At 48.0% G+C, this 24,459-nt stretch overlaps 1 protein-coding gene across 13 annotated transcripts in view; it reads left to right on the forward strand.

The window, feature by feature from the left end:
* Positions 1-24,459, forward strand: part of PRKAG2 (protein kinase AMP-activated non-catalytic subunit gamma 2) — a 284,819-nt gene that overhangs the window by 217,411 nt on the left and 42,949 nt on the right. For 8 of the 13 annotated variants that reach the window (XM_007165414.3, XM_007165417.3, XM_007165418.3 and 5 more), the window contains 2 exons: positions 3,097-3,166; positions 24,030-24,136. In XM_007165414.3, coding sequence (XP_007165476.1) covers positions 3,097-3,166; positions 24,030-24,136 — 177 coding nt within the window. Of the gene's footprint in view, positions 1-2,925; positions 3,167-23,064; positions 23,177-24,029; positions 24,137-24,459 lie in introns of those variants that run through there. The other 5 variants (XM_007165415.3, XM_057549705.1, XM_028165962.2 and 2 more) reach the window with 4 other exon arrangements.

The raw sequence follows: 24,459 nt of genomic DNA on the forward strand, positions 1-24,459 counted from the left end.
ATGTGGGATCCTCCCAGACCAGGGTTCGAACCCGCGTCCCCTGCATTGGCAGGCAGACTCTCAACCACTGCGCCACCAGGGAAGCCCCCTCCACCGTCTTGAAGGTCTCCCCCCGCCATACATAGGTTTTTGTGTGAACATGTTTCATTTTCCCTGGGATAAATGCCCAAGAGTACCACTGATGTGTCATATGGCCGTTGGGAGGTTAGTTTCATAAGAAACTGCAAAATTGTTTCCCAGAGTGGTGGTATGATTTTGCATCCCCACAGCAATGCACAAGTGATTCTGTTTCTCTGCATCCTCACTGGCATTTGGTGTGGTCACTATTTTTATTTTGGCCATACTAATAGGGGTGTAGTGATAGCTTATTGTAGTTTTGATTTGCATTTCCCTAATGGCTAATGATGTTGGACATATTTTCATGTGCTTATTTTGCCATCTGTCTATCTTTTTCAGTGAAACATCTCCATATCTTTGCCCATGTTCTGATTGGATTGTTTTCTTTTTCTACTATTGAGTTTTTATTTTATTTATTTATTTTTGGCTGCATTGGGTCTTTGTTGCTGGACGTGGGCTTTCTCTAGTTGCGGCGAGCAGGGGCTACTCTTCACTGCGGTGCGCGGGCTTCTCATTGCGGTGGCTTCTCTTGTTGCGGAGCACGGGCTCCAGGCGCGCGGGCCTCAGCAGTTGAGGCACGCGGGCTCAGTAGTTGTGGCTTGCGGGCTCTAGAGCGCAAGCTCAGTAGTTGTGGCACACGGGCTTAGTTGCTCCACGGCATGTGGGATCTTCCCGGACAAGGGCTCGAACCCGTGTCCCCTGCATTGGCAGGCAGATTCTTAACCACTGCGCCACCAGGGAAGCCCTGTACATGTTCTCTTAAGTAAATACGTAAGTATTTAATTTTCTTTGTGGTGATCATAAATAATATTGTTTTTAATATCAGTTTCCACATGTTCATTGTTAGCATGAACACTTAGCACAAATGTGATTGATTTTTGTGTGTTGATCTTGTATCCTGTAACCTTGCTGCACTCATTAGTTCTAGTTTTAGTGTTTTGGGATTTGTTTATCTAGTAGATTCCTTGGGACTTTCTATGAAGACAACCATGTCATCTGCAAATAGGGATGGTTTTATTTTCTTCCTTTGCAATTTGTATGCCTTTATTTTTTTCTTGCCTTATTGCAGTGGCTAGAACTTCTAGTACTATGTTGATTAAGGACAGTGTGAAAGCAGACATCCTTGCCTTGTTCCTGAACTTAAGAGAGAAAGCATTCAGTCTTTTGCTGTTAAGCATGACACAGCCGAGGGTTTTTACCACCATGTCTTACAAAATTAGTTCTGTCTTCTTTTCCTCCCCCCACATTTTTTAAGGCAAAGATTGAGACTTAGGGATTGGCAGGACTTCCCTGGTGACCCATTGGTTAAGACTCCATGCTCCCAATGTAGGGGACATGGGCTTGACCCCTGGTTGGGGAACTAAGATCCCTCATGCCACATGGCATGACCAAAAAAAAAGACTTGGGTATTGGCCCAACTGAGATGACAGAGCAAAAAGAAAGCATAAAGGAAATTTAAGTACTTCCTCCTCCAGGCTAGGCTTGCAAGAGTGACAGAACCAAGTTCCTTTGGTGGGGGCGGGGCTTCACAGCCTTAATCAGCCCTGGGGAGCTAATCTCTTTATCAGGGCCCTTGCACTCTGCAGTGAGCTAAGGGCCCCCTGCACCTGGGGCAGTCATTGCCTGTAACACAGGAGGGCCTCACGGCATGGGGTGCCTGTCCCCTCTCTGGTTACCCTGCTCTTCCAGGAAGCTCTCGGCTGCCAGTCTCGCTGCCTGCCAACCTGAGTTGGCGATTGGAGAGTCTCAGATACCCAGATCCAGGGTGACAGGAGTGGCCAGGGCCAGATTTAGATTTGTATGTGCTTTTGGCAGTGGCTCCCGAAATGAAGAGAGGAAGCTCATGAAAGAGTTCCATGGCTAGGTAAAAGTGATAGCGACACAGTGCATCTGCAGTACGTATATTCCACGGAACAAAATTTTTATTAGGGGAAAGGGATGGGCAATTTAGTTTTAACTTTAAAAAGAAAAGCAAGCAATCACTCCCTCATCCACTCCCCGCGACCCCGCCCCCGGCCTTTGGGGTCATCTCCCCCTGGGGTCCTGCAGCCTCCATTCCCCTCTCCCTGGCACGTCGCCCCGCCCACCGCACCCCCACCTGGCAGCGATTCCCCTCGTGCCCCACCCCCGGGCTGGCCGAGACCACACCTGCGCAGGTTAAACCTGCAGGGACGCGCTGCCGTGGGTGGCGGGGGAAGGTGAGCGGATGTGAGCGGTGGGATGGGAGGACGAGGCAAGGATAAGAAAACGGGCCTCTGCTAATGGCCGGTCGGCGGCCCTGGCGGGAAGGAGGGATGCGGCCGGAGGGGGGCGCCCCGGCCGCCCTCGAGCGAGCCAGCCCCTGGCTCCTCGGGGTCCTCGTCCCACGGTTCCATCTCGCCGGTCCATACCAACGCGCGAGGCGCCGGGGGGAGGCCGGGAGCGGGCCGTTCCACTCGGGGAGGGGCGGCAGGTTAGGCCGCGGCCCGCGCCACCTGCGGCCTGGGGCGAGGGTGGGCCGGAGGCTGGGCCGCGCCGCCCGTTCTGTGCCGTGCAGGCGGGCCGGGCCGGGCCGCGCCGCGCCGCCCCCCGCCCCGCCAGCCGCCCGGGAGGCCCCTCCTCCCAGCGACCCGGCGCGGAGCAAGGCCGGAGCGCTCCGCGGAGCCGCAGAAACCGCCTCCGTGCCCCCGCCCCCACCCCACCCCCACACGCTCCCCGCCCGCCTCCCTGCACCTCCCCCAGTCGCCCTCGTCCCGCCCCCGCGCCCCCAACCGCTCGCCCGCCTACACCCGCCCCCTGGCCGCTCGGCCCCGCCCCCCGCGTTCGCACCACCGCCCCCCCGGCCCTGCGGCCCCCCGCGGCCTCCGCCGCGCCCCTGTGTCCCCGGCACCCCCGCCCTCCGCCCCCGCGCGCCACCCCCCGCGTCCCCGCGCCCCCGCCCGCGCGGCCGGGGACGAGCGCGGCCGAGCGCATGCTGATCCCTCTCCTCCTCCTCCTCAGGCGGCGCTGGCGGCGGCCCCGGGACCCGCGGAAGCCGGCATGCTGGAGAAATTCGAGTTGGAGGAAGAAGGTGAGTGCCCCCCGCTGGAACGCGCTTCCATGTCTCCGCCGGGGGCCCGGAGGGGCCGGGGCGCGGGGACAGCCGGGGTTCACGCCCCAGAGGCCGCGGGACCCAGCCGCCCACCGCCCGTCCGGCTTCGGGCGGCGCGCCCTGCGGGGGCTGGCGGTGGAAACGCGGAGCCGGCAGAGCGTGTCTGCAGTGGCCGCGGGTGCCTTTCGGTGGCGAAATCTCGCTGGCTTCTAAGGGGAGCCCGCAACCCGGCCATCCACACGGATGGTCGGTCCTTTTGTCCTTACAAGTCGAACTCGAATGAGAGCAAGGTGACGTGCAGTAGTAATTGTTTGTAAGGCCACCGTACATGTAGGGGTGACCCCCAGATTATGCCTGTGGTCCATTCCTTTAAATAACACACACTGGTTCCCTTATCTGGACTTGTGAAAATACCACCAGCAGGGTGTGTCTTCTTGTCTTGATAGGGAAAGTTCAATAGGAAAAGCGGTGGCGGCTTAGCGAATTGGTTTTGAGTTCAGGTGATCCTGTCATTCCATCGTTCCTGTCTTCTCTTCGCTCACTCGGTTTTTTTCCTTTTCCTGCCCCGTTTTCTTCTTCTTACCTGGATCTTATTTTGAAGCTGTTAAAATGTGGGGGCATGAGTTTGTTCTTTGGCAAAATGAATATTTAACGTGGATTATGATGAGCTTTTACCTGGATCTTATTTTGAAACTGTTAAAATTTGAAGGGAATGAGCTTGTTCTTTGGCAGAATTAGTATTGAAAATGGGATATGATGAGTTCAAAGTCTAAAAAGAACTTTGTATAAGATGTTTGACAATTTGAGGAATTTAAAAGACCTCCACACTATCTTGTGTTTTTCCATTATTCGTTTAGTGACTTCTCTTTTTTCCAAGAGTATTGATGGAATAAAGCTCCTGGAACAAAGCATGTGCCAGGTGGATGCTGTGCCTTCTGCCAACTTTACTTTAATACTTCCGTTTATTTACAGTCAGGCAATTACTTAAATAAGCATGCACGACCAATATGAGAACGTTAAGCCGACAGTATCAGGCCAGTGCCTACGTTTATTTTATGTTTTAGAGTTCCCGCATTTCACAGACATGTTAGCCAGAAGATAACGTGTTCACAGTAATTATCATTAAAAGTCTGCCGCCATATTTATTATTAACAAGCAGTTACATGATACATTTCAGAATTTTACTAGGGCTTCATTTGCGTTCTGTCCTACTGTCCTACTGAAAAATAATCCAGTGTGTTCGTTCGAATCCACCTCATTATTCCGTGATTTTATTATATTGCAGGTCAAATCTGGGGCACTGTCCACAGGGCAGTATGGTGTGCCCCCCTTTCGTTAAGACTTTGAATATCTAAATCATAGAGTTTTCTTTGTCCCTGATTTCAGTAACAATGAGAGTCCATTGCATTTAATCATTTTGCAGATTCACCTGGGGGCAAAGGAAAGTAGAGAGCAGATGCTACCGGAGAGGTGCCACAGTTACGGTTTAGAGCATAGGCCCAGCTTCAGACCGTATCTTGACTTCTTATTAAGCTGTGTGACCTTGGACAAGTTACTTAACCTCCCTGTGCCTTAGTTTTCCCATTCATAAGGTGGAGCTAATATCAGGGTGTTTTGAGGATTAAATGAGATAATCCATGTAAAGGTATTTAGTACAATGTAAATCCACAGTAAGCACTTAGTAAATGTTAGGTACTGTTACTGTTTAAGTGCCATTTACCATTGTACTGAACTCATGGACTTTTTAAGCTTTTTATTAATGAATCGTCCACAGAGATTTTTCTCAGTACAGGTTTGATGGAGTTTTTTTCCTTACTTGAGATTTATTAATTTAATTATGTTGCACTTCTCAAAGCAGATATTTGAGAAATATCTCGATGCCTTATTTTTTTTGCATTGTTTCTGCCAAGGGAATGAATATAAAATACTAAACCTAAGCATCTAAGAAAAGGACTTTCCCATTTTCACCCATCTGTTTTTATCTATATTGCTGTCATTACTTTAAAGCATACTGAATCACACAAATTACCCTGTCAAATTTTTCTAGATTCTTAAGGAGGCAAAATGTTAAAAAGCAGTTGCTTGGAAGCTGTTAGCCAAGCTGGAAGGGGTAGTGTTGGCGTGGTTGTCTAAAGTGCTGCTTTGTTTCTTTTGAACTTTAGATTGCTTATTCATCCAAAATACGGAAAAACTGAATATCAAGCAGAATCTTACATTTATTCGGGGGAACAATAAGTCCTAACAGTAGGACATTACACCTTTACATAGTATCCTGTGAGCTGATGTGTTAGCAGCCTACATAATATTGATACATAGCTGTTGAATAGGTCCTCATTTAATCTTCCAGCTTCCTTCTTATTCACTTGGTGTCATCATTTGTGCATTGCGATCTGGATGCTTTCCTTAGATGGGGATGCATTTGGTATACATGGAAACACGTGATTGCTGATATTTTTGTTACCAAGTCTTTTTCTCTTTCCTAATAAATTCTAACAGATACTCTGTTCTTTAGAAAGGCATTAGTGAAGTTGGCGTAATCTCTTAAAACGTTATTTGCTTCTGGGAAGAACGAAGAAATTGTGCCTCTGTCTCCCATGTGTTGTCCAGGTCCTCTTTTGCCTGGGTTCTGACACCAGCTGCCCACCCACTTCTTCCTACCATCGCACCCTGACAGAGGGACCTTTCCAGAGCGTGAATTGACAGCACCACTCCTTTACGGGAAAATCTTTACCACTTTCCTGGGTCTATATATAGAATACACGCAGACGTCTCTTCATCTGCAGCCTCACCGCCTCATCCCGGCCGTACACACCAATGATCAGAGGGCTTTCTGTGCATAAGCACCGCCAGAGAGCTTTCTAAAAGGCAGATTCTAATTCTGTGGGTCTGGGGTGGGACCTGGGAGTCTGCATTTCTGCTAAGCTCCCAAGTGCTGCTGCCGCTGCTTCACAGACCCTGCTCTGAATAATAAGGCTCTAGAACAGGCACGGGCAAACTTTTTCTGTAAAGGGCCAGATGGTCTCGGTCTCCGTCCCTGTCAAGACTACTCAGCCTGCCCGTGCAGCAGCAAAGCAGCAACGCGGTCCAAGTGGCAGGGCTGCGTTCCAGTCAAACTTTATTTACAGAAAGAGGCCAGATTTGGCCCACAGGCAGAGTTGGCCAGACCCCTGTTCTGTGACCCTTCGTGGTCTCGGTGCCTGAGGGTGTACATCCTTTGGAGGGTAAGACCTTCTCTTGCTCCCTTTCTCCACCTGCCAACCTTACTGCATCACGGCTCAGCCCAAGTCTCACCGTCTCCGAGGCCCCTCCCTAAAGCCCTTCTGTACTTCTCCATAATCCATCTTTCTCTTCCCAGCAGGTGATAACGGTGGCACGTCGTAGGTGCTCAGCGGCGTTTTGGTATCTCAATGACTACATTCAGTGTTTATGTTTCCTTTATGGGAACGATGGGAGGATGAAATGATTCGGTATCTGCAAAGTGATGCGAGCAGTGCCTAGCCCATAGCAGTCACTTTATGTGTTCGCGTTTCAAGTGTTTAATTGTATCAGTCACACCTGTTTGTTTTTATCAAGATTAACCATCTTGAACTTATTTAACCACAGGGCCCAGCACCTTCGTAAGCACCTCAACGCAGCCAGTGAGTGCTTTCTCAAGTAGATGAGTATTCAGAAATTTATTCATGATTAATAAGTCTGTAATTCTGGCACTACCTCAAGAACTTTACGGCCCCTGGGAACTGCCTGTGTCACCGCTTTCTTCTTGGCATTCCAGCTGTCGCAGACCCGCCAGACTCGCCAGTTTCCTCGGGCTTTCAGCAAGTCGCGGTGGTTGGTCCATCCCACTTCTTCCCAGTCACCTGTCCCCTCTCCCCTCACCCCCTGCCTGCTTCCTTCAGTCCAGGCGGTCCTTTCTGTCCGAGCTGTTCCTTCCTCACCCGCATGGCATTTCCCAAAGGATAAGCTTTTCAGAACTTGCCTCCAAACTCATTTTCCTAGCAAGACTGGTCAAGCTAGTCTGCACGATCAAGAATAGGGAAGAAGTGGGGGGAAGAAGTACAAGCGAGGGGAAAGCATTATTTTTCAGTCAAGGAACTTTGAATTGTAGGCCCAGGTCTGTAATGAAGTAGCTGTATTCTTGAATAATCCTTGTCTCTTGGGGCGTTCGTTGCTTGCTTGTTTTGTTGCCGTTGTCATTGTGGGTTTTCTCGGTAGAACAGAGCCCAGCATTGGTGAACTTGTACTTTTCCTTCCAGCTTGAAAATACGACCTAAAGCAACCAGCACCCCGCTCTACAATAAACCAGAAATGTGCATTCACTCTAACTTGTTCATTCTCAACTGGAGGATATTGCCCTGAAGTGAGCAAAGATTGGTTCTTGTTGGGGGACAGAAAATCTTAGCTATTACAGTGGTTTCTGGCTCTCCAGAGGGCCCCTGAATGGATATACAGTGTATCTGTGGTATTAAAGTTTCATGGGGGTAGGACAGTTGAAGGGGGAATGTATAGAAAGGCTGGGGGGGGGGGTGTGGATAATGAAAAAAAGTTTGAGAAACACTGCTCTAACTTACTTAAGGGAGAATGTCTTCCTGTGAATTTGTGGAACCTTTTAAAGTATCCCCTTATCACTTAGCTTTGATAAGTGAGGCTCAGCTGGGTCCACTTGGCTTATTGACTGTAGTGTGAGGGGTACTGACCTCTGGTGGTGACAGGTTTGTGATCGCGGTTTGGTTGCTGGCCGATCATCTCGTAGTATTAGAAGGCTCTGATAATCTATCATCCAGACTCTTTCCTTCCCTACTGAGCTTGCATACTTATCTTAGAGAAGAGGTTTATTGTTTCTTGATTATAAAAATAGTTACAGCTTTATGAAATGTTTACAATTAAACATTTTCTGCTCTGGCTGACCCCGTATTTGAAAGCTTGCCCTATTTAGCAGACTTTAGGTACACATTTTAAAGTCAGGCTTCACGTTTGATGGTATCTTAGATTTGATAAGATAGAGTAGTTGTTTTATAGGCTGCGGAGGTTTTGTTATCTGACATGTTAAGACCCCCGCCTATTTTAAACGAGAGGGGAGTGCACAGCAGGGTTTGAGGATCCAAAAGTGGGACCTGCCGCCGGGCTTCACCAGGCTTCACTTCTCCTGGGAAGTCATCGGGAGCCAAGGCCGCGCTGAGTCATCTGCACGATGAAGGGACCTCCACGACCTTCCCGCTCGGGACTGGCTCTGCCTGCTCCTCGCGAGCGCTCGGCAGCCCCAGCAGGCAGCTGGCAGGAATCCAGGCCAGCGAGTCAGACGGTCTGCTCCACGGCCGGCCGGGGTGTTTCCACCCTGCAGCTCTGCGTGGGGTGGGCAGAGCCCTTGCAGAGTTGTTATACCAGGACCCCTGTGGCTTCACATTTTACCTGTGAATTTTAAAGTGGGAAAATTTTGGTACCACAAAACATTTGGAATTTATTGGAAGAATTTGTGTCCTTTTTCTATGATTATAGTAACCGGCGTATGTTAAGTATATTGAGGCACTGTTCTAAATCCTTTACGTTTATCTCATCTCATCCTCAAAACAACTCTTAAGGGGTAAATATTTTTATCATCCCTGTTTATAGAGGAGGAGATTAAGACGGTGGGAGGTTAAATAAGTGACCACGGGGGGCGTATCTGGGAAGGTGGGGTCACCAGGTTTCACACACAGGCTTTAGACTTGCAGCCCAGGCTCTGAGCCGGTCTTCGTAACCGACATGAAATAATCCCTTATCTGGAAACCCTCTTTCCATTTCCTCACTTCCCATTCCTTCTTCAGCCCATTTCCGCCACTCCACCCAAATTCCCTGAGTTGGTCACTCACGGCTCCATTTTGCAAACTCCAGTGGACACTTAATCCTCTTCTCATTTTGAGCTGTGAGTAGCCGTCACCAGAGGTGACCTCTGCTCCCTTCTCCCACGGGACGCTCCCGGTGTGCTCCCCGTACCTTTCCGCCCGTTGTTTCCTTGATGGTTCTTACCCTTTTTCCTTTTCCGTTCTGTGTTGTTTTGTGGTAGCAGGTGGAGTGAGGGCTAATTCACAAGCCATACATTTGAACATTAGCTATGGGACTTGCTCCTGGCTCTTCCCGAAGCCACTTGTCTTCTCCTCCTGTGCTCTCCCCTAGACAGTCTCCCTCACTTGCATGGCTCCAGTTACCACCTGCCTGTTGCCCAGGGTTTAATTACCACGATGCTGTAATAACTGATGATGCCCAAATAGGTATCTGCGGCCAGATCTCTCTTCTGAGTATTCGGTTGCCCATTGGGTGTCTCTGCCTGAGTCATCGCACCGTCTCTCTGGTCTGTCCTCCTGCTCCTCCCTCTCGCCTCTTTCTTTTTCCCCCCAACCGGATTCAGTAAGTGCTACGACGTTCACCTGGTTTTTTGTTTTGTTTTTTAACAAGAATGACGTTGAGCCATGGCTCTCTCACTCTCCCACACCCAAGCGGTCTGTCCTCTCACTTTCACCTCCTGAATACCTACCTGTCTCCGCCATCATCACCTTTCTATTGACTATTAAACAGCCTAGTCTCTCCAGCATCTACTCTGGCCCCCTCCAATCAACTTGACGTGCTGCAATTAGAGATATTTTTAAAAACATGGATCTGATCGTGTCACTTCCATGCTTAAAAGCCTTCTCTGACTTTCCTTTGCCTTTAGGCTGGAGCCCAGACTTAACCTCCGTCTTCCCTCTGCCCGCCTCACCGTGCACCTCCCTCCTCCTGGCCTTGTTCCTCCGTGCCTGCTGAACTTTGCACAGGCTGTTCCCTCTCCCTGGATTGTTCTTCCCTGTCCTCTTGGCCACCTGCTAGTTTTCTTCAGGTCTCAGCCTACATGTCACTTCCTCGGGAAAAGTGACTTTCTGGAAGCCCCAGACAGGCCTTCACATATCATCTCATGATCCCTCATGGCTGATGGGGCTGTTAAGGTGAAAGGCATTTATTCATGTTTCTCTGCCATTGTGGAAGCTCTGTGACGATGGGGACTGAAAACTTAACTACTTGCCAGGTCTCAAAGATACGATGATGACTAAGACCTAGTTTCAGTAAATACTTGTCACATACGTGAACACACGTATTTTTTTTGGAGCTTTACCTTTTACTCTGGCACATGGGCTCAGTGTACTTCAGTGGTTAATGTTATTTCTTATAACGAAATAAGGCATTTCTACTTAAAGGCAATGAGAGGAAATCCACTTGCCAAGTTTATGTGTGCTAATCAAAGAGTAGTGACAAGGTAGCTGTAAGATGACCCGCATGTACCTCCCAGATGCACCGAGGCTTCTCCTCCCAAGTGTGAGGTCAAAATAGACTGTGTCCAGTGGCTGAACAACTCAGAGGCAGTAACAGCGGATAGAAACGCGATGACTTGCTTGCAAAATCTGGTGCCTGGGGAAAAAGTCTTTTAGATCTTTCTTTTGTGGCTGTGATCGCACTTGCACTGGTATTAGGGGAAAAGAAGTCTAGCTTAATTCGGATAGGAGGAGAGTCATTTTGGGGAGGAAACTAATTTGGGAACCTTCTGGTCAAATTTTAGTCACTTTTAAATCTTTTAATTTGTTGCTCGTGCCCCACTTTGAGCTGTTTCCTCTGTATCTGGGTTTATGTCACACCACCGAGGCTTCGGAGCTTTGTCATTACCTGGTTTATTTTATCTTAGGTCGTACTTCGATCATTTGTTTCTAACAGTAAGTTGCTACCAATAAGTTGTTATTTTATAGACCACACACTATGGAATGTGTAGTTGTTTCATTAAGACCTCCTCAAGAATGTCCAGGTCCACATTCTCACGTGTTTATTTTTACCTTTGTTTGGCTCTTTTCACAGTGACTCCTCTAGCTTTGATGCTTACACATGTGGCATGTCCCCCCCCTTAAGTTGCATATATAATTAGTGTCATGTAATTAAGAGCATGAGTCAGACCCAGACTGGAGTCCCATTTCTTCTACTTAACAGCTGTGAGACCTTAGGCAAGTTCTTTCAAGCTTCAGTTTCTTCAAGTATAAGTAGGAAACAACAATAGCCGCTAGCTAATAGGATTATACATGCATTAAGTAACCTGAATGTAACAGTCACTTGAGTACCTGCTGTGTAGTGCAGTCTCTACAAGTGTAACTATGATGATGACCCTAGAAAGGACCAGAAAGGCAACTGAGCACAAACTTAAAATCAAGCCACCGTTAGTGCATCATCCGGCGACAGCCATTTGGCTAGTGATGGCTTCGGTGTCTGCACCGTCAGACTTTTCCCCACGTGAATATCGTACGTACCACCCAGTGGACAGCATTTGTGATTGAATGTTTGAGTTTATTTATCCCCAATTCGTCAGAATCACTCTGCAAGAAAGATGGTGTTATCCCCATTTTACGAATGAAGAGATTCAGGCCAAGGGGATGAAGGAATTTGCTCAACGTCACACAGAAGGTGATGACAATTCTCATACAGGTTTGGTCTAGATCTGCCCTGTTCTTTCTTCTGCACTCGCTCCCCCTGGAGCCTGGAAGTCCTAGAGTTCCCGTTGGAGAAGACTGGCCTGCTCCCTGACGTACCTGAGGAAAGGACCCAGGCCCGTGAGTTTCTCAGGGAATCGTATATTGTTAGTGCCGTACTCTGCAAATCATTTTTCGTATTTTGATTTGAACAGCACTTACGCATGTTGTAAGAACGATAACGTGCTGTATTAGAGGCAGACAGGGGCCCACAGCAGAAAGATCCGTTGTATTGCTGAACCCCAAAGATGTGCGTGCATTTACGGACATCTGTTTAAGCGCTGGTAACTGAAATGAGTCAGGATGCCTCCGAACTGCACTGTGTCCAAATGACAAAACTGCAGCACGCTGGTGGGGACGTGGCGACGTGGTGACAAGCCAGTCTTCAGTGCACCTGCCTGATGCACTGAGCTGGGCTGCCACATTGTGAGTCAGGATGGTTTGCTGAATGTGTGAATGTGTTCATTCCCCTCTCCTCCCCCCTAAAATGCTCCTGAAATGACAGCAATCAGAAAGTAGTCTTGCTCAACAAAAGCAAAAGCTTAATTCTTGGAAAAGACCAATTAAGTGGATAAACCTGTGTCAAGTCTGTTCAAGGAAAAAAATGAGTGAAAACGCAAAGTATTAGAAATAAGAGGGGCTTCTTAATTATAAATGCAGAGATTTAGAAAATAACATTAAAAGAAATCTGAATATATCAAACTATATCAATATATTTTAAAATCTTTTCAATCACTTTTGAGTAAATTTTACAAGTTCGTATTTTCTTGGTTAACTTTCACCAGTCACCACACCAGAGAAGAAATTAAAAAGTAATTAATCACCACAGAAGAAATTAAAAAGTAATTAATTGAATTGTACACTTTAAATGGGTGAACAGTATGGATGTGAATTACCTCAATAAAGGCTTTGGGGTCTTTTCAAGTAATGAAAGGTCCTCGCCCTTCCTCTGCCCCTGCAGAAGAGGCCTGGTATTCAGCCTGTTGATGGGTTAATTCTGTAGAACCTTCAAGGAACAGTTAAGGCCTAGGTCATCTGAACTATTTTAGGGCTTAGGGAAGGAGGGCGGCTTCCCAGCTCCTTCTGTGAAGCTCGCTCGATCCTGACATCAGAACCAGAGGACAGCACACAAAGAAGAAAACAGATGATGAACCTGGCATTTAAAATATGGGCAGGACTCCTACAAAAACATCAGCAGGCTGAGCCATGCGGTCTCCTGTGACCAAACAAGGTTTTGTCCTAGAAATGCAGGGCTGCAGTTTGTTAAGAAACCCACCGAGGAGTTAATGTCAGCAGATTAAAGGAGAGAAACCTCTGGTCATCTAAGTAGATGCTGAAATAGCAACTGATAAAATTCAACATATGTTCCTTTTACAAAATCCTTATTAAGCTAGAGGGAGAAGGAAACTCCTTTATATTGCTGAAAGCGTGTTTGACAGAAGTGGGGACTGACATATGTACACTGCTGTGTATGAAGTAGATGGCTGGTGAGGGCCTACTGAATAGCACAGGGGGAAAAAAGAAGGTACTATAGCACGGGGGGGAAAAAGAAGGTACAGCCTGTTTACAGGACACGTATTAAGTTAACCTTAGAAATGCATTCCAATAAGCGTTAGATGCAGACACATACTGTTTGATTCCACTTATACGAGGTACCTAGAAGAGTCAAATCATAGAGTCAGAAAGCGCACTGGTAGATGCCAGGGGCCGGGGAGGTGGGCAGGTGGGCAGGGGGACTGGGGAGTTAGTGTTTAATGGGGACAGAGTTTCAGTTTAGGAAGGTGAAAAATTTGGGAGGTGGATGATGGTGAGAGTTGCACAACAGTGTGACTGTACTTAGTGCCACTGAACTGTACTGTTAGATATGGTTACAGTAGTATGTTTTACATTATGTGACTTTTACCACAGTAAAGAAAAAAACATCTTAAAAAAAAGAAGTGGGCTGGGGTGGCCGCCTGTTGTTCCTGGCATCACCGTCATCAAGGTGTTCCTTACCCCGCTGGGGGCTGGATCCCTGTGAGTTAACCTTGGTCCTCTCTGCTGCTTTGGCTTAGTACAGTAATTGGGTTCTGTTTCCTGAAAAAGAGGAAACATTGGCTGTGGTTCATAGAATTAAACCCAAAGCCATTTTAAAATGGATGGGGATCCCTGTCATTTCAAGGTCACAGCCTTGTCGGGTCTGTGGCATTCCTTAGGCATTTATTGCAACTAACTTTGAGCTGTCTAATTGGGGAAGCTTTGTGCCTTTACTTACCTGCGCTTTTCCCTCTTTCTTAGTAACTCTTTGCCCCCTTATCTAGCAGAGCACACGCATCTCCCTCTTCAGTGGACACTTTTGCCCCCAGCACACACAGAACCAAATGCAAAAAGCATGGAAAGGAAAAAAATCTAATGCACTTCATTTATTCTGCTACCTTGTAAGTCCTGTAAAATTATATTTAAGCTTTGACTTTGTTAATATTCATGTTTCTAAGCACTTTAAGAAAACATATGTATATGAGAGTTTAATCTTTTCCATATACTTTTAAACTTTTTCTTTTTTTTTTTTTTTTAAATTTATTTATTTATTTATTTATGGCTGTGTGGGGTCTTCGTTGCTGTGCGAGGGCTTTCTCTAGTTGCGGCGAGCGGGGGCCACTCTTCATCGCGGTGCGCGGGCCTCTCACTATCGCGGCCTCTCTTGTTGAGGAGCACAGGCTCCAGACGCGCAGGCTCAGTAGTTGTGGCTCACGGGCCTAGTTGCTCCGCGGCATGTGGGATCTTCCCAGACCAGGGCTCGAACCCGTGTCCCCTGCATTGGCAGGCGGATTCTCAACCACTGCGCCACCAGGGAAGCCCTCCATATACTTTTAACTTCCATATTCCCCTTTTTGCTTATTTCTTGCTTAACTATTTTAAATGGTTTTCTAAAAAGAAAAGATACTATATGAATATAGTAAACTTATGTTTCTAAATATAGAATAAAGCATAAAAGACAAATTTTAAAATAACTAACCTATTGATAATCTTTTTCTTTGTGGAATTACAATGAAATGCCTTACGTTAAGTTAAAATTACAGGATTGGAAATAAGGAGTTAGTTTTTTTTTGGTTGCGGTGTTTTTAGTGACATTTGGGCAATGTGTAAATTTTGTTTTAGGACGCCTCTCATCCTTGCACTCTCAGCTCTCTAAGATGGGGATTGAATCATTACCATGGCCCCTGCCTTTCATGGATGTGTCTTTCAGTGGCATACAATATAGCAGGCATGAGCTTGTCCTGACACCCGTGAGGAACTTTCTGGGGACCCATCTGCTGCCTCAGAAGCTGCCGTGTAAAGCAGATCTATAGCTTTGGCACAAGGCACGTCAGGGCTCCGAAAGGGCGTCAGTCACGAAGCGCTAGCGGGGGAGTTCACAGTGGAGGGAGGGGTGCTGGTGCCTTGAGGGCCTTTGGGGAAGGTGCACGGGGCCTGTGAACTGAACTTGGGAGGCGGAGGAGGCTCCTGAGGCCGCCATGACAAAGTGCCACAAACCCAGTGGCTTGGAACAACGGAACTTTATTCTCCCACACTCGGGAGGCCAGACGTCCGAGCTCAGGGGGTCCGCAGGGCTGGTCCCGTCTGGAGGCTCCGGGGAGAATCTGTCCCGGCTTCTGGTGGTTGCTCGTGCTCCCTGGCGTCCCGTGGCTCGTGGCAGCATCACTGTGATCTCTGCCTCCATCGACCTTCTCCTGTGTCTGTGTCCGCTCTCATTTGTAAGGACGTTGGTTATCGGATTTAGGGCCCAACCTGATAATCCAGGGTGACCTCATCTCCAAAGACCCTTGTTCCAAATAAGGTCGCGTTCTGACGTTCCAGGTGGACGTATCTTGTGGGGGCCACCATTCAGCCCACACAGAAAGGCGGGTAGGAGTTCAGTGGCCACCTGGGCCGTGCGCCCAGCAGAGGCAGGCACGAGGACACTGGCCCAGAGTTCAGAAGCTGCCTTTGGAAAGGAAGTGTCCACGGGATCCCAGGGTGTGAAACTCCTAGGGGCCGCGGCGTGTGGGCTGGCTGTGCTGTGGTATGGTGAGGACTTGTCAGGGGTGGTGCGTAACCAGATCTGCTTGCAGAGAGAGAAACGCGCTGCCACGCTTTCCTAGCTAGAGCGTACAACTGTTTGCATGTAAACTGAGATGTTGCATTTTCCAAGTTGTTCTGTTGACCTTCACAGATGAAACACTTTCACATATACTTTCTCCTTCCCAGCAGTACTCTTCAGTAGCTCCCTTGGGTGATGCTGGGTTAGCGTGTGATTGGACGGTGTAACGTCATTCCACGATGGGTGGCTTTCATAGACCAGTGACTCAGGTGCCAGCGTGACACTCTGCAGTTACACTTCTCCCCGGGGACGGATACAATAACCCAACAGTGGGACACTGCGATACTTTCTTAGCCCCAGTTACCTTTTGAATAATGAGAGCTTGAACTTGCCTTCTCAGGAATTTTAATAAGTTATTCCAAACAACCTGTTATTGTTGAATGGTTTTGGTTTTTTTAGGTGTTTTTCCTTTTTGGTTTAACTCCAGATACTCTTATTTTCTGTTTCAATGCGTTTCTTCCTTCAGGTACAATTTGAGGCTTCATCATAATGTAAATAATACAAATGGTGCTCTCATCGAAAAGTTTTACCAAATGTAGAGAAACAATGGCATTTTATCGTATTTTACTTTATTCTCCTGACTTTAAATGCTAACACTTTTGTTATTGATGTTATTACATCAGTAATAATCTAGCCTTATCATGAAGCAAAATATATTTTAGTGTCATTTTGCTTTGCTTGGTCAAGCTTTTTACATTAAAAAAATGTAGTGTTATAGGTCCACCTCAAAACTGAGAACCCCGGGCTTCCCTGGTGGCGCAGTGGTTGAGAGTCTGCCTGCTAATGCAGGGGACACGGGTTCGAGCCCTGGCCTGGGAAGATCCCACATGCCGCGAAGCGGCTGGGCCCGTGAGCCACAACTGCTGAGCCTGCGCGTCTGGAGCCTGTGCTCCGCGGCGAGAGAGGCCGCGACGGTGAGAGGCCCGCGCATCGCGATGAAGAGTGGCCCCCGCTTGCCACAACTGGAGAGAGCCCTCGCACAGAAACGAAGACCCAACACAGCCAAAATCAATCAATCAATCAATCAATCAATCAATCATACGCATCTGATTCAAGATCCTCATTAAAAAAAAAAAAAAAAAAAAAACTGAGAACCCCAGGCTAATCATGAGAAAAACATCAAATTCCAGTCGAAGGGCATCCTCCAAAGTATCTGCCCAGTACTCCTCAAAACTACCGAGACCATCAAGTCAAGGTTTGAAGAGCTCTCACTGCCAAGAGGAGCCCAAGGTTACAGGGTTGCACATGAGGTGCTGTCCTGGAGGGACAGAAACTAAGGCAACTGAATAATTGTAACAAACGTTACCACAGTGATGTAAGACGCTAGCGATTGAGGGCACACATTTCACCACCTGGGGGCTGGTGATGCTCCAGTGGGAACAGAGGGAGACCCCGAGGGCCCAGCTCTCCACGTCCTGCTGGCTTGGGGGCTGCAGGTGTGAGCAGGGAAGTCCTGGGGGGCCTGGCGGGGAGTCACAGCCCCAGCGGACTCAGGAGAACGTGGGCCGTGCCCCACACAGCCCCGTCATCGGGGTGGACCCTGCCGGCTGGAGCACTGATCCTGACATGGTTGTTGGATTGTGACTCAGAGTATGGGATAGATGCCGTGAGTCCATACTGAGGTAGACAGACAGACAGACAGACAACTCTCCTCTACAGAAATGTTCCAAGTACAGTAAGTTCCCTGCATACGAACGAGTTCCGTTCCAAGAGTGCATTCGTAAGTCTAAATTTGTTAAGTCCAGCAAAGTTAGCCTAGGTACCCAGCTAACACAATCGGCTATATAGTACTGTACTATAATAGGTTTAGAATACTTTTCACACTAATAATACATTAAAAACAAACACAAAAAATAAAGAACATTTTTAATCTTACAGTACAGTACCGTGAAAAGTACAGTAGTACAGTACAACAGCTGGCATCCAGGGGCTGGCATCGAGTGACAGGCAAGAAGAGTTACTGACTGGAGGAGGGAGAGGAGGTGGGAGATGGTAGAGCTGAAGGATGGTCAGCAATAGGAGACGGAGGGCAAGCTGCAATTTCCCTCACGCCTGACGCTGATGGCACAGGTTCTGGTTCCTTGCTGGATTCAATTCTATCTACCCAGTTGAAAAAACGATCCAGCGATGTCTGGGTAGCAGCTCTTTTTTTCTTATCATAGATGACACGGTGGCACTGGATTGCTGACGCCTGCTGCAACCTTCGTGTACCGTTCGTTGTACGTTCAGGTCCTGTGCCTCAAAAACTACCAGTGCCGCCTCAAATGCAGAGAACCCCCTTGCCGTTACCTGCGTCGTGAATCTCTTTGGTTCTTCAGTTACTTCTTCTTCCTCTGTCTCTCTTCGTCCTTTCTCTGGGCCTCCAATTCCATCAGGTCTTCATTAGTCAGCTCCTCGTGTTGCACAGCAAGGAGTTCAGTGAAGTCGTCCTCTTGCACATCTAGCTCCAGCTTCTCGCTGAGGGTCTCTGGGTTGCTGAAGACCTCTTTGGACTCCTCATCCACCTTCTCAAATCCACGAAAATCATGAACAAAACTGTGGGGAAAGGTTCTTCCAAACCCCATTCACGGTGACGGCCGTAACCTCTTGCCAAGCAAAGCCAATTCTTTTTTTATGGCCTGTAGATGTTATAGTCCTTCAAAGATTGTCGCAGGGTTGTTCCTGATTCATCAGTCGCCTTTACTGCCTGACGAAAAGCGTGACATAAATAATATTTCTTGAAAGTCGCTATAACGCCCTGGTCCATAGGTTGGATGAGCAACGTAGTATTCAGTGGCAGATGCACTACTTTGACGTTGGGATGCAAGTCATCCATGAACGGGGGGTCGCCCAGAGCATTGTAGAGCAGCAAAAGAATGTGGAATGGGACGTCCTTCTCCAAGCAATATTTCTCTACCTCCGGGATAAAGTGGTGGGAAAACCAGTCCTGGAAAATGGCCTGTGTAACCCAGGCCTTGGGGTTACTCTTCCACACAACAGGAAGAGAGCCCTTGGCTATGTTTCTAAGGGCCCTTGGGTTCTCTGAATGATAAACTAAGAGAGGCTTCAGCTTCATATCACCGGAAACATTGCCACCAAACAACAGTTAGCCTGTCCTTTGTTGCTCTATAGCCTGGCATCAACTTTCCCTCCTTACTGATGTAACTCTGGGCTGGCATCCTTTTCCAGTACAGCCCTGTCTCGCCCACGTTAAAAACCTGCTCAGGTAAATACACGCCTTGAATTTCTTGAAGCGTTTCAGGAAATTCCCGGGCAGCCACCGTATCTGCACTCGCTGCCTCGCCACTTACTTTTACGTTGTGAAGGTTGGCTCCAGCCTTGAACCGATGAAGCCAGCCATGGCTGGCATTAACAGATGCACGCTCTGATTCTTTGCTGTGTTTCTTCTTCAAGTCTTCGTAAAGGCTTTTAGTTTTCTTTTGAATCAGCATTAAGCTGAGCGGGACTCAACACTGATGCTGGTCCTGCATCCACACGATGAGAAGTTTCTCCATCTCCTCCACCACTTTTCCACGCTTCTTCGATATTATTGTCAGCACAGCAGACTTCACACGTTCCATGATCTTGTCCTTGTTCTTTAGAATCGTGCCGGTGGTTGAACGACTCATTTTATAAGAATGAGCGATGTCTACCATCTTTTCACCTCACTCCGCTCTCTCAATTATTTTCACTTTTGTTTCCATCGTTACCGCTTGGCACTTCTTAGCGGTACCGGCTACATCACCACTGCTTTTACGCTTGCTTCTGGACACCCTGGGCTTGAAATAAAGATACTGTACTTCTGTACTCTATACAGTACTGCACAGTAAAGTATGCAAGAGCACAACCACTTGTAGAAGATGCACACTCGTGACAGTGTACGCCAGACACATGAACTAACTTATGTGATTGGCATGCGAAGGCACATTCACATCTTTGAAAGTTCGCAACTTGAAGGTTCACATGTAGGGGATTTACTGTAATTTATGCAGATGCTTCGCCCTCAGGGAGGGGGACCATGACTTCCCTGCCAAGACTGCAGTGTGGGAAGAGTCCCTGTAGGAGAAAGACCCGACAGGTCCTACCTGGGCCAGGTGATCCAGGTGATGAGGTATGTTGACAGCAGGTACCCTAGATACAGTGGGATGCGAAGGCACTTCGCCTTCTGGTCTTCCTGGTAAAACACACAAACCTCAAAATTGAGATCATGAGAAAAACATCGTACAAATCGGCAATGAGGGCTGTTCTACAGAATGCCTGTCCAGTACTCCTGATCGGGGTCTCATGGTCAGGTACTCAAGGTCATCAAACACAAGGAATGTCTGAGAAGCCATCATTGCCTAGGGCAGGCTACGGAGCATGATGACTAAATGTGCTGTCCTGGACGGGGTCCTGGGACAGAAAAAGGATGTTAGGGGAAAACTAAGGCAACCCTCTTAAAGTGTGAGCTTTTTACTAGTGTGTCAGTGATGGTTCGTTGGTTCTGACAGATGTGCCAGAGGTTATGTATTGATTGATTGATTGATTGATGGCTGTGCTGGGTCCTCGCTTCTGTGCCAGGGCTTCCTCTAGTTGCGGCGAGCGGGGGCCACTCTTCATCGCCGTGCGCGGGCCTCTCACTATCGCGGCCTCTCTTGTTGCGGAGCACGGGCTCCAGACGCGCAGGCTCAGTAGTCGTGGCTCACGGGCCCAGTTGCTCCGCGGCATGTGGGATCTTCCCAGACCAGGGCTCGAACCCGTATGCCCTGCATTAGCAGGCAGATTCTCAACCACTGCGCCACCAGGGAAGCCCATCAGATGGTATCTTTAGGGGAAATCTGGTATGGGGTATATAAGGAACTGCTGTGTCTTCACAACTTCTCTATATAAATCTAAAGCTATTCAAAATAAAATGTTTATTTAAATATTTTTAAAAATTAACAGACGAATTAAGATGTTACCCCAAAAATATGTTTAACACAAAGCTCACAGTGTTTTAAAAATTCTAAAACTTAGAATATTTCTTTTCATAGTATTTTAAGATTTTATTTCAGATATTCGTATTGTGATGTTAACATCTATAAAATGTGCACTCCTTTTATGAAAATTCTTGATTTAATTAACAGACAAACTATCTTGCAACGGTTCCTTTCTGGGAGATGGAGTGTTACATTTTATTGTAGTTTCCCCCTTGAAGTCCTTCATTTGCACTTTAGGAGAATCGATTTGACAGGCACTCTGTAAGTTAAATGTTAGTTACGCGTGTGCTCGCCCGCCCTGGTCCTTTGAGCCTGTGTCTGCACGGATCCCCTCTGAATAGGCTTCCAGGAAACGACTCACTTAGCAGCCTGGTCGTCGTCGTCCTTGGCAGCGCGGGAGCAGTGATGGCAGAGACGGACCGGGACCTTCCGCGTGGCTGTCGTATGAACGACCTGCGTTCCAGTTCTTTCCTGTGCAAGGCTCCTATTTTCCGGGAGATAAACGTTTTGAGAAAAATGGAAGCACGCTGACTCAAATTCCATCCATCCGTTCACTGACTGCCACTTACCTGGTTCATAAGCCCGGACTTGTCCTGTGGTAGCGCTCGTGACGGTGTAGTGACGGTGTAGTGACGGTTCGTGTGTCTCCCCCGCTGGCTTGTAGTACCTGCAGGGCAGCGGCATATGTGTTGGGTCCCCGGGGACCCCCAGCCTCCAGCACAGTGGAAGCTGTGGGAGCAGATGGCTTGTGGGCACCTCGCCTGCCTCCAAGTTCTCCTATTGGAACAGCTCTGACCGAGGGTGTTCTTTGGCAGCTGGGCTTGTGGGCGCAGGGCAGGAATGTCAGAGGTCACGGCCCAGGGGAACCCCTCACCAAAGAGGGCGGGGTGCTCCTGACTAGGAGGCAGTTCTGAGGTGCATGCGCGGCCTCCCCGGGGTCCCCAGCAGCTGCGACTCTGCACAGAGCTGTGACCTGCTTACTGGAGCTCCCTTTTTCACTCTTTCCTTCCGTCTCACTTCCCCTGGTCTCGGGGTCAGCTTTGGGAGAACCCACACTGAGACCGTATGCAGTAAGTCGGTACCGACGAAATTAATTAGCATAGTAAATGAGTAAGATCCTGACCATTCAAAGAAATTATCATCCAGGAAGAAAAAGATTATCAGAGCTGTGCGGATCACATGAATGAGACATAAAGTGATGACTGATGAGAAGTACAGATAGAACATGCGTATTCAGGGGAAGAAGTCGCTGCAGACTTCCCTCCTTACCCTCCTGACTCAGGGTCGGCTCCTGCCTTGTGACCTTGAGCCGTCCAGCACCTCACCTGTCGCGTGGCTCACATCCCGGTGCCCTCGCTCTGCCAGCTGGTGAGCTGGGAGGACAGAGATGTGTCTGCTGCGTCCCCTCGTGTCTCAACACTGGGACAGTGCCCCGCAGACAGTAGCTTCACAGGTGTGTTGGACCCGTGCGTTCGTGGGGAGACTAAGTGGCAGAGTTTCCATGAGGGGAGGGTTGGAGTCTTGGGCACGGATTCAAATCCCACTCCAGTCACTGCCTAACTTGCTGACTTCAGGCCCGTTGCTCAGTCAGCTCATGTGTAAAGTGAAGAAATCGAGGCACACCCTCAGGGTCGTGACATAAATTAAATGAGGTCATTTCCTGTAGTACCTAGAGTTACAGCACAGAAATGAGCGCTCAGATGTTCACTGCTTTTATGAAGAAGATGGCATTTGAGGTTGGTTGAAATTAGATGAGAAAAAGTAGAGAAGGAAGTTTAAATTACAGCAGAAGGAACAAATGCCAGCAAGTGAGATTAAGGACAGTAGGGAGCTTAGCAGGGAGCTGTGTGCCTGGACCCGAGAACAGGAAGTAGGGAAATGAGGTCACAGAGACGCCAGACCACGGAGGTTCGTGAATGCCAGCCTGAGTTGTCTGACTTTATTCCACAAGGAGGAGGGGAGATATTTGAGAAGGGAACTGTCCAGGAGGTGATGGGATTATGAACTATGGGTTACAGTACCCTGAAGAGAGGTCAGAAATGAAAATAGAGGTTTGGGAGTGGTTCACCTAGTTTATCATGAAATTGGCAAACCAGTCAGCACATACGGAGTGTTTACCACAGTAGGAAATAGAATAACAGGGGCTCCTTTCCACAATCAAGGAACTTGGTTAGCGTCACGCTGTTTAACACTTATCTTGCTAATTAGTGTGTACAATATAGTAATTTTTTTCTTCTGGGATATTTCCCAGGTAATCTAAACCTTCCCCAAATGTACAGATCGGTGTGGGCCCAGCGGCATTGTCAAAGAGGTCTCTTGGAGATGTATTCTTTGAGTGAACCAGGAGATAGGAGTGAGGTCCTCGCGGGCAGTGGGCGGTGGGCCATCGTCCGGCTACAGGCACAGCTTTGGAGTCACGGTACCTTGTCATTGCTTTTGCCGACTGTCAGTTAACTTCTACAGAAATTTAAATAATAAAGACTGCTTTATGTGTATTTGTTCACATCGTTACTGTTTTCAGGGCTCCGTGTCTCCTTGTGTAGATCCTTATTTCCATTTCATGTTTATATAAATGATGCCTTCAAATTTTTTAAATTTCCAGTTATTCCTTGCTAGTATATAGAAATACAGTGGCATGTTTTTTTTGTTGTTGTTTTTTACTAACTGCATTCTCTGACCTTGCTAAACCCCTTTTTTAGATCTGGGAACTTTTTTGTAGATTCTTTGGTGTTTTTTAGGTAGAAAATCATATAGTCTGCCAATAAAGACGGTTTTGCTTTTATATCCGTAGCCTTCTTTTTTTTTTTTTTTTTTTTTGGTTGTGATGGGTCTTCGTTTCTGTGCGAGGGCTTTCTCTAGTTGCGGCAAGCGGGGGCCACTCTTCATCGCGATGCGCAGGCCTCTCACTATCGCGGCCTCTCGTTGTGGAGCACAGGCTCCAGACACGCAGGCTCAGTAGTTGTGGCTCACGGGCCTAGTTGCTCCGTGGCATGTGGGATCTTCCCAGACCGGGGCTCGAACCCGTGTCCCCTGCATTGGCAGGCGGATTCTCAACCACTGCGCCACCAGTGAAGCCCCATTTTTTTTTCTTGCCTTCTTGTGCTACTGAGGACAGCCGTGTTGAGTACCAGGAGCTTCTCGCTCTTACAGAGAGAACACTTCTTATTTTCCATTAAGTCTGATAGCAGTAGATTTTTCATGCATACTCTTAATCTGATAGGGGAAGTTCTTCATTATTACTGATATTTGCCTTTTTTTTCTTTTCTTTTTAGCAGAAGACTCAGAAAGTGGTGTTTACATGCGATTCATGAGGTCACACAAGTGTTACGACATCGTTCCAACCAGCTCCAAGCTTGTGGTCTTTGATACCACGTTACAAGTGAGTGTGCCCAGTTACGCTGAATCTGGGGTATATTATTTGGTGCCTGCTTTGTCGGGTAAGTTAAATCCAGCAATACCCGCAGACAGTATCCAGTCCTTTCTGCACGTCGGGTCCTGTGCTGAGGTTTTGTCTGAGTTGTCAGTCGTCATGGCAGCCTTCTGAGGACTGTGCTGTTTTACGGATAAGGAAGCTCATTATCTAGAGTTTGCTCACATTCTAGCATTTAAGAACTCAGCCCACAGAGCTGGTGAGTGACGGGGTCTGGAATTGGTGCTCGGGTCTGTGTGATGCGTGCTGGCTCCGAGCCTTTAACCGCTAGC

This window comes from Balaenoptera acutorostrata, chromosome 7 (genome assembly GCF_949987535.1).
Source record: "Balaenoptera acutorostrata chromosome 7, mBalAcu1.1, whole genome shotgun sequence".
NCBI lineage: Eukaryota > Metazoa > Chordata > Mammalia > Artiodactyla > Balaenopteridae > Balaenoptera > Balaenoptera acutorostrata.